This window comes from Habropoda laboriosa, unplaced genomic scaffold (genome assembly GCF_001263275.1).
Source record: "Habropoda laboriosa isolate 0110345459 unplaced genomic scaffold, ASM126327v1 scaffold38, whole genome shotgun sequence".
Taxonomy (NCBI): Eukaryota; Metazoa; Arthropoda; class Insecta; order Hymenoptera; family Apidae; genus Habropoda; species Habropoda laboriosa.
The window spans coordinates 755,294-772,305 of NW_017100163.1; the positions used below are offsets into that span (position 1 = coordinate 755,294).

Here is a 17,012-nt window from a genome sequence, read left to right on the forward strand (position 1 = left end):
GGCTAAATTTCTTTTTCTAAGAATATTATTTTTATAATGTTTCAAAATCGCATATCTGAAGAACTAAAACAGACCATCGCGAAATTTAAAGCGTGTGTTACTTAGGAATGTACCCTTTACAATATACGTACACTACCGGCCAAAAGTTTCGAATCACCTCCCACTTTTCATCGTTATTAAATCTGCTGCTAATTTTTTATAGATCTGAAGTTTATCTCAATTCTACATTTGTCAATTTATCTCATATCAATTGATTCGAACGATAAAAAATTCTCAAAGTCGCTCGACTTTTTTCTGGAAATTTTTCTGGAAATTCCAATGCTCGGTGATTCCAAACTTTTGGCCGGTAGTGTATATCGAAAGAGAAATGATCCGTACTGTGTAAGTTTTTATCAATTTTTACCAAAATAAATTTTAATTCAACACTGTATTCTCCCCTTTTAACAGTTAACAATTTCAAGCATAATTTCCTACGTATATACATATAGATAAAATCTACAATGAGTTGTGCATACATTATATGTCATATTATTTTTTTAGTAACATTCCTGAACATTTTTATTTCACGTTTACGCGTTAGTTATGGGAGTTTCAGCGTTCTGCGACGGATAACGCTAGGTCATGCCTTCTAGATAGCAACTTATCGTTACTTTCCTTTATTGTTTATTTGCTTCTGACTTGTTGCGACTTCGACGAGAAGTATTTCGTATCGGCTATACACGATACGCGATCGGTTTCGTGATATTTGAATAGAGGTGAATTTTCATTCAGAATTGATCTAATTAATAATTGTACCGACCCAACTTAATACAAGCGAAATGAATGTTTAAGAATAAAATGTGCGATCTGATTTATAGTGATTTAAATAATGTGTCGCATTTAATGTGTTACATTTGGTGATTCTATTTTCGCAAATTTACTGTATCGAACAGGGAAGATAAACGAAAAGTTTCCCTTTTCTTCGAATTGGAATAGAAATTGAATTTTAATTATTTGCTCTAATTCCGTCAGAACGGATATTTCAAGGATGAACTATGTTTCTGTTTTCATTTCTCTCAATGCTTGTTTCAATTTTTCATAGATATAATTAAGGTTATGCAAGCAGTGTAAGAAAATAGAAGTTTTCAGCTTGTATTGCGATTTACTAAAGATTAGCAAATTTTCCCAACGAAGAATGCTTACTTTGCAAACATGTAATTAACCGGCGTAACCTTTAAGAATATGATTCACTGTTTAAAAATATCTCGAAACCTGTAAACGAAATTTTTCTTCGCGCGAATTTCTACGAAAATCTAACATGATAATTCGACGAGTACATATGCACTCGCCTATCCTAAACAATGCGTGTTTCTGTAACTTCCGTTTCGTGCACTCGTGTTCGTGGATGAATTCAACTGTTTAAGTGTCCTTTTTGACTAGAACAATAAATAAACAAATTTGAATAAAATTGAAGTAACATATGTCAGAAACGTTCATCAGGTTTATTTTTAGCGTTTATGTTTCATAAAAAATGTCACCAGTGACTAAGAACGATCAATTCGGTACAGTGTTTTGCAGACAAAGTTTTATCTTTATCTCACCTTGACAATTTATAGAAACGATCGATCATATATCTCTCTAGGTTTTTTTTATGATACATCCCAGGAGTGACAAAGTTGAATGCCACTGAACTTACGTAAATATTCATTACACGGAATCCTTGGATTTTGAGCAGTTGTTCTTTAAATCAATTAACGTATGCAAAACTTTGATAAAGAAATAAAACATATTCCTTACCAAGGAATTTCTTTTCCTTGTCCATAATTTTTGGAGAGAGACGAATTTCGTAGGAAATTAATACACATGACCAGGAAATATTTGTTTCCTCTGACACTCGTTTATCTCATCTCAAGCTAAAGATCAAATCATTCCTATCACTCTCGAATACTTTTTACTTGATTACTCAATAAGTATTACAATAGACATTATTAAATTAATCAGGATAATCTCCATGGATCTCAACTTTCAATCGATTCGTGTTCCATTTCTCTATTCTCAGTTTACGTACAATGTAGTAGGACAGGATTCGTTACAAAGTTATTAGGATCCTAGAAATAGGTACAGTATTTAAAAGTAGATTCTATTGGTGACTTTGAAACGTAGTTAATGCGAAGGACTATGACTTAAACAACGCCTTAAAGATGTACTTTTTATACGTACATGCGTTAAACATACTGAATTATACGTCTTCAAGACGTCCAGGTGAAACGTTCAGACCAAAAATGAACGTAAAATGGACTAAGACGTCGTGTGCCATCTGGATGTATCGTTAGTAAATTTCCAGGGCCGTATTTATACTTTTGTAGCCCTTAGACACAACATCATTTAGGAGGTCTCAAAAGAACAAATCTATTTCAGTTGATCAAAGTTTTGAAGTTTATCGAAAATAAAAGTCTACATTTCCATAATGATCCATTTTAATAAATTAGCGATCTGCAGAAATTTCCGTCGATGTCGACGTCCTGATGAATAGCGGACCCTCATAAATGGCGTTTCCGTTTTCAGCGACCTCTCGTTTTTATATTGTTGTTTGTGAGAAGTAAGGTTTTAAAACATAACCGGCTCTGTAAATTGGCCATATTTTTTCAGCCACACTGACTCATTTTTAGCTGAAAAAGAGAGTGTAAAATTGATTTACTGGTGAATATTAAGAAAGATATTTAGAAAGAAAATGTACCATTTGTGATCCTTAATTTAGACAGGTGCAAAAGTGGAGTGAATTTAAACAAATTGTACGATTGAAATTTTACTGATTATATTTTATAAAATTCTACTTGTACAGGATTTCACATTACAGTGCATTCAAAGTGGAATACAAATTTTTACTATGAAAAATATGTTGAATTCGAATTTTTGATAAAGGTAGAATTTTTGGGAGAAAAGTAGAGTTTATTGGAAAGATGCAAATTTTAAACTACTTTTCCTGTAAAATTTTCATTAATTCGGTTGTCATTATCAACGTTAAGTAGCGATACATTTTTACTGATATGTGACAATACTTTCTATACCAACATAACGGTTGTCCTAATAGTTACGAGCTGCAATGTATGTTTTGTAAACATTATTGTTTTACAAGATCAATTCACGTCTTACGTAGGATTCGCTCTTAAGGAAAGCTTCTAGTCTAAAGGATTGAAAAACACATTTTATATTTTGTTTACTAATTTGAAAGGAAAAAGAGCCACTCTACGTATCAGTTATAATACTTCCATAATACATATGTAATCGCGAACGACAGTGTGCGATTAAAACGAGCTTGTTTTAGAAAGAAGAAACATTCTTCACTCTTTCATCCTCCTTTCTTCAAAGGAGATCGCGTAAAAATTCATTCTATTGTTGGATCGATGACGAGGAATTGTTCTTTTTAACTTCACACACCGCGAGACGTCGAGTTTTCCAGCGGGGACACCGAGCATCATCAGAGTTTCTACAGTGTCGAAGAGATAGGATGTGGGGTCATGCCTTTCTGATAGTGAATTATCACTGCTGCATTTCTTATTGTTTATTTATTACCGACTCATTACGGCCTAATGGAAGAGAGTTTTATTCACGTGAATCCGTCAACGAACTGTGCATACACTCCACGCTAGGAACAAAGTCGAAAATGTTATTAGGTTCGTGTCATAGGCTAACGTGTCTCTATCACGAAACCACCGAGAAAGTAATGGCTCTATTATTCCTGTACGGTTCGAGGATGATGCAGTTTAGAGTCGCGAATAACTGCACGTTAGAATAGTTTTAACGTTCTCTGCGACGCTTCGTTTATTAAGAGTCGATGATTCACACGGTACGTAATTTGAAGAGTGTTGCAATTCAACGAGAAATTCTGCTTGAAGTGGAATTTTCGATAAAATTATCAATAAAATTGGCAGAATTTTTGGGGAGAGAAGTAGAGTTCTTTTTGGAGACTGTAATAATGTTTAAATTTTGGGTATTATGTTTTTTTTTGAAAATTTTATTTCTTCACACTTGGAACATTGTGCTTTCGAACCCTGCAACTGAAGTTTTACGGATTTCGAAATAGACAGAATTTTCTTATCATTCTTCAGGGAAGCATGTAACGAGGAGTCACAATGAGAAAAACGTTTCTGGAATTCTTTTACGTTGGATTAACGTTTCACGCGATAACCTCGAGATTTTGTGATACCCCTTTCAACCATTGGACGTTTCTTTCTCTAATTTCCCGCCAAGAGAACAATCGGCTAGAGGTCAAGCGATGATATTGTTGCCAGATTGTACTTTACTCGTTGTACAACGATCGAAAGAAATTACGCGTAGCTATTTATATGATTTTATGAGAAGAATTCCATGTTCCATTGCTGAAAAAAGAATTGAAAATCGTGGTTCTCTGGATAATTCTGGACATGTAACGAGTCAAATATGGAATATATCAGGCGAGGAAAGATGTGCGTTTGTCGAGTGATATATTTAATGAACGTTTGCTGTTCCTTCGTCAATAGTCATTTGACGGTTAATAGTGTTTGTGAAGCGTTTGAAGTTATTTGTATAGCATATTACATATAGGAGAAGATTATGCGAGTAAGCTATTCTTCTGACAATTTTTCACCTCTTTTCTTGTTTGCCTTTGTACTTTTCTCATTGTCTTTATTTTTCTAAATTTCTTAAACGTTTATAGTGTTTTATAATAATTGTCGCGAATGTTGGTTAATTTGTACATTCTATCACGTTCTTAATTTGGCACGAGAAGAAGCTGATGTACTGGTTTGCGTCTTTCTTAAGCTGTGACTGCACTATACAGTAAATTCTCCACAATTGTCAGTCCGCAAGGAACCTAAACCTGACACTTGTAGAGTCAGGGACTACGTTTTCGAGCCTCGCGCCCGCCTTTGTAGTTTGCCGAACGTAGACAAGGACAGTGATAAATACCAACTTTTTTAATTTTACGTTTTTCACGTATTAACAACATTTACTTATTAACACGTTCACTGTCTGGTGTGACAGTGAATAAGTAAATGTTGTTCAAATTATGTCGTGTTTGATATTTTCATCAGAAAAATCTCACCAACATGTTAAAAAAAATTTCAGATGAAAAAAGTAAAATTATATTTTTCTATTATGAATTGTCGAGCCGTGAAATCTCGTAAAAGAAACCGAGTGGTGTAGCGTTACACGCTTGACTGACAGCGAGCGAGATAACATAGGCGTAGGACCATCTATACTGACACTTGTAGAATCCAAACTGACTGACACTTGTAGAGAATTTACTGTATATGGTGGACCACGTAAAACAGGCCACTGCATGTAACGCGTTCTTCTACTCGGCCTTCGATAGTGATATGTAGCTATCTGACTGGCGTACGAGCAAGGTTTTGAGGAGCGAGTTAGAGCGAGGATGTTTGACTTGATGCGCTTGGGTCGGGATAGCTGAGATCCGTCTGCCAAGTTTTGTCAAAGCCGAACGTAGGATGGTGTCGGTAAGGAAGAAAACTTGATTTGCGAGAGCTTGTCTTAGAGCTTGCTCGATGCGTTTGGGTCAGGATAGCTATGACCCGTCTGCCAAGGGTAGTCGAGTAAAAAGACTGCTTTTGCCAAAAGAACTCGCTCTTTTATCAATCAACGGCGAGGCAAGAGTTTTATGACTCTTCATACCTGCCTCGCCGCGCGTACATCGTCGAGTCGCACGGAAAAGTACATTTATTGGTTATTTTATATACTAGGTGCGCTACACCACCTAATTATCTTCTCCAAATAGCTATGGTGGTACGAGGAAATTTTTATACGTAATTTAACTGGTTTCGAAAGGTGAATAAGATGGAAGGAGAATCTTTTTGATGGAAGAAACGGCAACAAATGAAAGGAAGTTTTACATTTGATTCAGTTTTTAGAGTCTAAGGTCATTTTAAGATCATATTGCTCATATTGTTATGCAATGTACATCAATGTCTGCTATAATCTATAATGGAAAAATATATATATTTATGTACAAAAACATAGGTGACCCTGAAAAAACAGAAAAGAATGGCATGGCTTTCCATTTTATTCATCCTTTGAAACCATTAAAATTATAATGGGTGGAGCCACAATACGAAAAATGCACTACCGGCCAAAAGTTTGGAATCACTACGTAAATTAAGAGAAACAGGATATTTCTAAGAAAAATTGAACGCCTGCAAAGTAATTGAGGAAGTTTTATTTGTCAAAATACTTATAAGTAGAATATTTTACATTTTATATTATTTTTTATACGAAGAAATAGATATTTTTCTTTAAATTGTCTTTTCATCAAAAAAACCGTCCTTACTTCTAGTGACAGCCTGACATATTCTGGGGATCCTGGCAATTAGTTTTTCGAGTATTTCTAACTTTAAATTTTTCCATGCTTCTTGTAGTAGTTGCCAAAGGTGTCCTTTCGATGTTGGACAGTGCAACCGGATATTCCGATCGAGCTCTTCCCACAAAAATTCTATCAAAAATCCGGTATAAAATTCCCACAAATTCGGTGATTGTGCTGGCCATGCCATATTCCTCAAGACTCGCTCTGTTTCTTTTTGCAATAAGAACCCTTTACACAATTTAGTTGAGTGCTTAGGGTCGTTATCTTGCTGCATAATAAAATTTCTACCTATTAACCAGTGACCTAATGGTAGAGCGTGCTGTTCGAGTATCTGTTTATAGTCTTCTTTTTTCATTGTATTTTCTATTTTGATTAGATCTCCTACTTCAACCGTTGAGAAACATCCCCAGACCATAACTGAACCACCGCCATGTTTGACAGTAGGTATAATACACTCTGGCAACATTTTTTCTTGTACAGATCGGCGAACAAATATCCTTCGGTGCGACTCAAATATTTCGAACTTGGATTCGTCGGTCCAAAGAACCTTACCCCAGTCCGTAGGTGTCCAATTTTTGTGACTTTTTGCCCAATCCAACCGCATTTTACGATTTTTCGACGAAAGCAATGGTTTCCTCACTGCTATACGGCCATTTAAACCTGCAACCTCTTAGTCGCCTTTTCACCGTGGTCAGAGATATTGGATTCGGTCTACTATCATTAAGTCCTACACGAATTTCCGAGGCCGTTAGTCGTCTGTTTCGTTTGCAAATAATATTTATTCTTACATCTTCAGCTCTCGACGTGATTTTGGGTCTTCCTGACCGTGGTTTGTCTTTCAAACTACCGGTATCCGCAAAACGTTTTACTGTACCCTGCACGCCCTTGTATAAATATTTTACATTTTATATTATTTTTTCTACGAAGAAATAGATATTTTTCTTTAAATTGCCTTCTCATCAAAAAAACCGCCCTGACTTCTAATGACAGCCTGACATATTCTGGGCATCCTGGCAATTAGTTTTTCGAGTATTTCAAACTTTAAATTTTTCCATGCTTCTTGTAGTAGTTGCCAAAGGTGTCCTTTCGGTGTTGGACAGTGCAACCGGATATTCCGATCGAGCTCTTCCCACAAAAATTCTATCAAAAATCCGGTATAAAATTCCCACAAATTCGGTGATTGTGCTGGCCATGCCATATTCCTCAAGACTCGCTCTGTTTCTTTTTGCAATAAGGACCCGCTACACAATTTAGACGAGTGCTTAGGGTCGTTATCTTTCTGCATAATAAAATTTCTACCTATTAACCGGTGACCTGATGTTAGAGCGTGTTGCTGGTTTGTAGTCTCCTTTTTTCATTGTATTTTCTATTTTGATTAGGTTTCCTACTCCAACCGTTGAGAAACATCCCCAGACCATAACTGAACCACCACCATGTTTGACAGTAGGTACAATACACTCTGGCAACATTTTTTCTTGTACAGATCGGCGAACAAATATCCTTCGGTGCGACCCAAATATTTCGAACTTGGATTCGTCAGTCCAAAGAACCTTACCCCAGTCCGTAGGTGTCCAATTTTTGTGACTTTTTGCCCAATCCAACCGCATTTTACGATTTTTCGACGAAAGCAATGGTTTCCTCACTGCTATACGGCCATTTAAACCTGCAACCTCTTAGTCGCCTTTTCACCGTGGTCAGAGATATTGGATTCGGTCTACTATCATTAAGTCCTACCCGAATTTCCGAGGCCGTTAGTCGTCTGTTTCGTTTGCAAATAATATTTATTCTTACATCTTCAGCTCTCGACGTGATTTTGGGTCTTCCTGACCGTGGCTTGTCTTTCAAACTACCAGTATCCGCAAAACGTTTTAGTGTACCCAGCACGCCTTTGTATGACACTTTCAATTTCCTTGCAATATTCCGCAAAGAGTAACCTTCCTTTCTAAGTGTGATAATTGCACTTCGAGTTTCAATACTAATTTCTATTCTTTTTGTCATTTTAAAGTATTAATTTAAAATTTTAGCTGGTGATCACGTTTCAACGCCTTTGTTCACAAGAATGGTGGCAATGTTTTTTTTATTTTTTTTTTTTAAACAGGCTTGCGCCTGTGGGGCTTGTTTCTTGATTTTTGGGGTAGAGTCACCTGGCGTAGATCCGCCCTATACTCTAAAAGAATTTGGAGAAATTAGGTAGCCTAAAATAAAATTTATTAATTTACGGCCCCCGGACCAGCCAATTGGAATCTGATATTGTAACATTCGACGCTTATTGGTAAACAAAAGAATCGCGAATTCCTATATAAGGCGAAAACAGAGTATCTTTCCCGGCAGTAGAAAAGTTTGTTTTTGCAGGTTTTTTGCAATTTTTCCTGCTTCTGCATCCCGCTGCATGGCTTGTACGCCATATTTTCATTCTTTTTTTAGTGCATAAGGAGGAAATACTCCAGGTGGCACTCACCCTGCCTCATCGCATAAATTTTTATAAAAAAAAAAATCTTTCCCGGCAGTAGAAAAGTTCATTCCGAGTGTTGCCTTAAACTGAGTGTATGAATTATATAATAGTATTATGAACATAAGAAAATGCTGAAATCTCTTAAAATATAATTCCAACTTGTTAACATCTGATATATCAACGATGGATCATTCCAAAATTTACCGGTATATTCGATTTTAATAGAAATCGGCAAGTGATTCCAAACTTTTGGCCGGTAGTGTATGTTTTTTGTTTTTCTGTAGAAATAGAATCACACTACATAATTTTTAATTAACGATTGTTCACTAATGGTACACAAACCAGTTAAACTTAGCTTATGTAGTTATCAAAAGTACAGTTAAGAAGTAACAATAAAGTCGGTATTTGGTAGCGCTATCTTTTGCTGCAATTACAGCCTTGATACATTTTTCCATACATTTTAAGTAATTTACTATGCATTATAAGTAGTAAAAACACTGCAAGAAAAATTCAAATGCTCAAGATCTATAAACCAACAATACTGTAACGCGTGGTTCTCAAGTGGCGATTTGCAGTACTAATGCAAAATAACGTCCATATGACGGATAATATTGTCTAAACTGTTGCCAAGTGTATATTTGCAATTGGTAAACATGAACGCTTCATAAAAGAAAATAATAAGAATTCAGTATAACCAAGTTTTCATCTGAAAATTAATCGTTACAATGTAAAACCGTGAATTTCTTGCAGGTGGCTCTAATAATTTGATCAGTCACTGTACGTATAAAAATTCTCTTGCACCACCATAGCTAGAGAAGATAATTAAACGGCCTGTTTTATGTGACCCACCTTGTATAACATAACACGTTATGTATGTAGCAATGTTACAAAACTTGTTAGAAAAAGAAAATGAAAAATATTATGTAACATTTTTCGTATTATATAGCAAGTTATATGTTATCTATCAAGTGTCGGTAAAGATCAAAGATAATTATAAAACATTGTTATATGATATGTTGTCAGTCGGTCCAAACTAGTGTGATGCAGTTACGAAACATTTGCCATCTGCCATATGCAAATGGTTTATCATCTTGTTACGTACGCGTTCTACCCGAAACGTACGGCGCCGAATGTTTAGTCTAGCACGCACCCCCCCGATAGTCGCCAAGCCAAGGGATGAGCTCGCATTCCATTCCCACGGAAATCTAACGTTCCCCACCACCAAAAATCTTAGTTTTCGGTGTATAAAAGGGCAGGATTTTCGACGATCGGGGGCAGTCTCTAAGTCAGATTTTGAACATAACGTTACTCTGTCCGTCAGAGTATTGATACGAGCAAGATCGGGTTCCAGTCCCCTTCGAGCAATAAAACGTCGCGTACGTATTTCGTAAGTGTCAATCAAAATAGTACTGTTTACGACTCCTCCGCGCTCTCACCGCGTAAAGTCGAGAAGGGAGGTTCTTGCCGAGTCAAGAATCGACTAACGTTAAACTTTGTAATTATAATAGAATATAGGAATATAGAGTACTACTCGTGTCCATATTCAATCAAACCCATCCTGAGTAGTATAGTAACGTACCAGCTAACCCCACGACAGATATACCTTTACCGCTCGAGGTATATCAACGACTACGACTCGCGAATACCAAACACCTTCATATCCGGTGGCACATAGCGTTAACCATACGCCGAGTGGTCCATCTCCTTCGGCTACCTTCGTTAACCATACGTTGGCACGTCCGAGCCCTCCTATCTACACCCACGTCTACCGCGAATCGGGAAACACGCGCTTTTATATCAGGACCAAAACCCGAACGACGTCGCAAGGCTGGTGATACCGGTCGAAATCCGCGAGCACCTGACAGCCTGCCGACGACCGTTCGGAACGCGAGCCGTAAATCCTTTAATAAAAAGGTGACAGCGGTGGAACAAGCCGTGCACACACCCTTTTTATAACAATCTCATTCTAGCTGTTGTTTATCCTTGACCGGAAAGCATTTATTTATTGTTTGATACCATTTTTCACAATTATAAAACGGAATAAATGAGAGAAGGGACCGTTCGTTTAGTGAAATTGTTTCGTGAGAAACGCGTCTTATGGGACCCCACGTATTGAGAATAGATTATATTTTGAATTTTTACTTTCCTACTGCGAGTTTCTCTGCTCAACGTAGGCCCAGGCCGGGCCATAAAAGACATGGGTCCGTTGATCGTGGGACGATGCCGAGTATATAACAAATGTTTTTCCGCATTTTAAGAAGTCGTACGACAACCCAGCACTGAGTAACTGTTTTTCACTCGGGTTTACGCATCCGTTTTGTTGTATTCCATTTCTGCAGTCGATTGAATCAATCTGTATTCGCTAATTAAAGATCCTCAATACTACGTTTATGAATTTGAAAGACAGAAGTAAGAGGCATGCTGCGTGAGCTGGAGATGGATTCAACCGAAATAGGAAAAATAAATGCGAATGTTGATTTGACAGTTTCAACGTGAGCTGAGAAAAGGAAAAAATAGAAACTTGTTACAGATTCGTTGCTATGATATCGAAAGATATAATCTTGTAACAAGTTGCAAAAGAATGTTGTACAACAAGGTTATAAAACAATTTGTTTTATAACACGACAGTGTTATATAGCGAAGACACAGCTTTATACGAGTGAATTTTCACGACTTACTTCGGTGATCCGGTTTACGAATAGTTTTTCGGCATAGATAGCTTATCGCATTAGCATCAGATGACGTACATATGAGCCATTCAGGCTTTTGACTTGAGTTCGAATGACGCGGAAATACATCATTGAGATTTTCACATATCTGTCTCAAAATAAATTTATAAAACGCTATAAATGGTTGAATTTCTCTTCAGAAATGCCATACCAGATGTTTCACTAATTCGAACAGTTGTATACGTTTTACGAAAAAGTAATTTAGTACTTTCCTCAAAAATTTCTTTGAAAAATATTAATTAGTTAAAAAGTCATAGCAGTTTCTTTCAACGTATGTTTTTCCGCATTTTAAGAAGTCGTGCGACAACCCAGCACTGAGTAACTGTTTTTCACTCGGGTTTACGCATCCGTTTTTTTGTATTCCATTTCTGCAGTCGATTGAGTCAATCTGTATTCGCTAATTAAAGATCCTCAATACTACGTTTATGAATTTGAAAGACAGAAGTAAGAGGCATGCTGCGTGAGCTGGAGATGGATTCAACCGAAATAGGAAAAATAAATGCGAATGTTGATTTGACAGTTTCAACGTGAGCTGAGAAAAGGAAAAAATAGAAACTTGTTACAGATTCGTTGCTATGATATCGAAAGATATAATCTTGTAACAAGTTGCAAAAGAATGTTGTACAACAAGGTTATAAAACAATTTGTTTTATAACACGACAGTGTTATATAGCGAAGACACAGCTTTATACGAGTGAATTTTCACGACTTACTTCGGTGATCCGGTTTACGAATAGTTTTTCGGCATAGATAGCTTATCGCATTAGCATCAGATGACGTACATATGAGCCATTCAGGCTTTTGACTTGAGTTCGAATGACGCGGAAATACATCATTGAGATTTTCACATATCTGTCTCAAAATAAATTTATAAAACGCTATAAATGGTTGAATTTCTCTTCAGAAATGCCATACCAGATGTTTCACAAATTCGAACAGTTGTATACGTTTTACGAAAAGGTAATTTAGTACTTTCCTCAAAAATTTCTTTGAAAAATATTAATTAGTTAAAAAGTCATAGCAGTTTCTTTCAACGTAACGCGATTGAAAGGAAAGACGCGAAATCACCCCGTACCCATATCCCAAGCGCGGCTCCAAACGCCCCGACGTCAATGTGTTAATACTTCTTTATAGGAAATGACGAGCTGGATCGCCTGGTGTATTCAAACACATATGATCTTATTTAAAAAAAAAAAAAGTTGACCTTAAAATACCTTCTACGTGTTTATCTACAAAATATTCTTTTAGGTTGTCCGGGAATAAATTGTAGTTTCTGTAGATGAGATTTAAAGACGTGTAGTTTTGCTTAGAATGAATTCATTTAATCGAAATAATTTCCATTCGATTCTATACACTTTTTCCAACGTTTTACAAGAGTTCCTATTCCGTTACAATAAAAATCAGGAGTTCTAGAATTAATAAATTTGTTAAGGCGTATCCTGTAGCCGGATTTATGGCAGCGAGTCAAGTGGTCCCTAAGGACCAGATTGTTGCTTAACATTAGAAAACCCCCATTTTTGGGTTTTTCCCAGGTGTTGCCGCGTGACTTTCCACCGCGCACGTGACCTCTCCACGGGGGGTACGGTACGCGCGAGAGGACCGGTACCTCGGTCTGGCGGCCAAGTGTAATTGAACAAGTTTATGACGATAATCCGCCAAACCGAGGGTTCGTCGCGATTTCTTGCGAGGCAACAACACGATCTTGGTGGCCAATTGATGTCTCCTCCTCGTGAAATTATGCGTCCATTAAACATTTCCTTCAGCAGAGCAACTGTTTCCTTTGATGTGTGGCATGTGGCACCGTCTTGTTGGAACCAGATATCGTCCACGTTCATATTGTTCAATTTGTTCGTCCACCTAAAGAAAGTGGTTATTATGTTGGAAGATGTGACACTTAATTTGGATAACCCTGTATAAGAAGATAAGGATCCGAACCCTCAGATAGGACTGTATAATGTATTCATCGCAAATTGTCGTTCTGCAAATTCTTATCATGATCTCCGTTTTCACTTATATTCTCTTTAAATTTTCATTATTTTATCCACTACTTTCTTCCAACGATTATCGTGTACAGTAGAGTCTCGATTATCCGAGGTGATGTGGACCGAGCCTACCTCGGATAATATGGAAGGGTCGATGAGTGTTCATAAATCGTGCAATAAAATCATAAAAAACGTTATGATAATGTAAAATTTTACATGTATTTAAGTTTATATTATCAAAGTTAACAACTTTTCTGCATAGTTAAGGAATTATAGATGTCGTGTAAGTGTCAAAAGATATGAAAAGAAATGTATTCTGCTTTGAAAATTATTTTATTGGATGTTCAATGAGTTGCTTATTCGCTTAAACACGCGCATTTATTCTTGTGATAATGTCTTTGTGGACATTTGATAACATTGCTGGAGTTATGGATTTATGTACATGCGGTGTAAATTCTTCTTTCTCCTCTATGTAGCCCCATAAAAAAATCAAAGTTCATTCATTCGTATTGACATTTAAGATGCCGAACAACACAATTTAAGCCACTTAATAAAATAATTTTTAAAGCAAAATACATTTCTTTTGATATTTCTCGACGCCTACATGGAGTTACCCTTGCATTAGATATTTTCCTCTACAACTCCTTAACTATGCAGAATAAAAAAAAATGCCTTAGATAAAAGTTGTTAAGTTTGATAATATATTTCTGAATATATTTCTGAAAAATTAATATGTCATCCCATTTAAAACAAATGGGGATGGCACCCTTCCCACCGTTAAGAAACTCACCCCTACAATATTCTACATTCTAAAGTATTAGCCCCTCTACACCATTTATCACCTGAAAATTTCAAGTTGATATCTGCAATGGCTTGTAACGTTTTATTTGCTCCACCCTGTATTTAATTTATTCTTTCAATACGTAACGTATGTAGCTGACGACTTAACGACAACGATTAATTATCGAGAATCGTTAGTTGCGATCGCCCGACAAATGAAAGATAGTAGCCTGCACACATACATATATACATATATGTATAAGTAACCACATTCAGTTCTCTGTTTCGAATGTATGATCGTTTGTATTTTGCATCACTCACACATATTTGGCTTTGGCCTGTACAGATACTGGAAAGTATTCAGATATCCGGATATCCGAATATAAATTTTGTGGGTATCTAAGTGCCCGGATGTTCAAAACTCGGATATCCGTAAATCCGAGCAATAGTAAGAGCCGTAACGCGTACTCGATCAAATTTCTAACAATTTTTCTCGAACAAAATTTAATTAAATCTATTCTACAATTTTAGCTCATTTTTGCACGAAGAAACCACGAATTTTATTGCACCGTGTGTACTCGAGATCCATTAAACACTCAACATTTCGCTCGTCCCTCAATAGCTTAAGACATATATAGTAATAAACAGAACAGAATGGGACTTAACGGTCCCAAAGCACGGACTGAGGCTTGTCCTAGTGAAAATCTCGTACCGTTGTCGAATTTCTACCTGCCAAATGTGAGGGCAGGTACCACTGTACCCCTTCCAAGGAGGAACACGTTAGGGGTGCTAGTACAGGGAAGTGGTGATAGGTTGTACGATGGGTCAAGGGCAAAGAATGGTCCTGAAAAGGATCCACCACTCATGTCCACCAAAAGTTCACTCCAGTTTTTAGTGAGCTTCCAAGAGAGCAAGAACCACTAATAGTCGTAGCAAACAAGTATTGACACTAGGTTTACGGAAATTTCTTATACACCTACTGTTCGTTCAAAATAAGAATAACCTCGCTCTCGGATCGATTTTCGTCCGTTCTGCGCATAGACAGAGAGCGTAGTAGAGGGTAAGGCAGTTAAGTGGGGGTCTGGACGTTCTAACCCTGCCTTAGGCACGTCCCATGCGCGAAACGAGGTTATTCTTATTTTGAACGAAGAGTATCTCTACGGATACGCATCAAATTGACGAGTGAACGAAACCGCATATTTTCTTTAAAAAACAACTTATTTTATTTAAAAACATGTTACGTACGCAGACTAGCCGACACGGCGGCGCCGAGACTTCCGCCTTGCGCGCACCTCCTAGAAAAGGTCCTCGAGATAGGGTAAACGAACGCATTCCGTTCCTACAAAAATCTACGGCCCCCACCACCAAAAACCACGATTCTTGGTGTATATATGGGCACGACGTTTCATGCTCGCGGGCTCAGTCTTCTACCAGAACGTTACTCCGCCAGTCGGAACGCGAGCAAGATCGGGTTGTAGTCCCTTTCGAGCATAGAATTACTATATTCTCAATACGGTCTAAAACACCCCCGCGGCTCGGCGCGTAAACCGAGAAGGAATATCCTCGCCCAGTCGAGAATTGACCAATTAATTATTTAACTATCATTGTAACCGATCATTGGATCGAAGCAACCTGTAACTTCGCATTTATACTAGAATATATAGCTTCGTTAAGTCAGACTCGCTCATTTCAACCAAGCCTCTCCTGAGTAACATTAGTAGCGAATCAGCTAAACTCACAAGGATATATCTTCACCGCTCGAGATATATCAAACATTACGATACGCACTGTCCTCAAAACCTTCCAACTGTTCCATCCTTCGGAGAACGACGTATTAGCCACATACGTCGAAGGTTCCAATCCTATCGGACTTGTTGGAGTACGACGTATCACCAATATTACGCTCCGTGTGAGGACACAAAGCGTAACCCGTAACAAACAATGAAACTATGTGATATTATATATTTATGTAAAATTCATAATAAGCGTAAGAGGTAGGAGGGAGATGTAAACGATTTCTGTAATTTTCCTTGTGAAATTCGAAATGCGTCAAAATGACGCGTCCCGTAAACCTACACGGTGTTAATTAAGTCCGTGCTGAATTTTATACCGATATTTAAATCAATTTTAGGAAAATTTTTCGTTCGACAATTTCTCCCCACTTTTTTGATAGAACCATTATATCATTGCTGTAAAGCTTGTTTACTTTTTCATTAGAATATCTTTCTCCTAATGTCACGAACTTATGGGATTACTTAATATTATATTTTCCTTTGCAATTCGTCGTTCCATTCCTTTGAGAATTAAAAAAAAAAGGTTTAATTACCTGGAATAAATTGAATATCTGTAACTTTTAATATAGTAATTGATGTATTCGTAATATGCATTCATTTTCAGATCGAATTTAACCATGGAGAAGGAAGGAACTGCTACCGTTGTGAGTAATATGTATTGCAAACGTATAAGACAGAGAAAACATAAAATGGGACTGATTAAGTCTATGAATATAAAAACACAGCTGTTTCTTTTTAATTCGTTAGGTGCCACCGAAGCCGTCAGAAGGTATCACAGGATGGGTAGAATCGGTGGTGATCACCACGTCGCAGACTTCGGTAGGTCAAATATTCTTCAAACTCGTTGATTCGTTTTTGTGGTGCGTGGAAAAGTCTGCACAATGGAGTTTACCGTCTCAGGAAATTACGGCTGGTGCGTTTAGAGAATTTTTTACAAAATAC

The 17,012-nt window shown here is 37.1% G+C and overlaps 1 protein-coding gene across 1 annotated transcript in view; it reads left to right on the top strand.

Annotated features, from left to right (window-relative positions):
* Positions 1–17,012, top strand: part of LOC108578481 — a 35,590-nt gene that overhangs the window by 1,354 nt on the left and 17,224 nt on the right. Inside the window, exons 3-4 of the mRNA XM_017941829.1 lie at positions 16,675–16,714; positions 16,818–16,983. Coding sequence (XP_017797318.1) covers positions 16,675–16,714; positions 16,818–16,983 — 206 coding nt within the window. The remainder of the gene's footprint in view (positions 1–16,674; positions 16,715–16,817; positions 16,984–17,012) is intronic.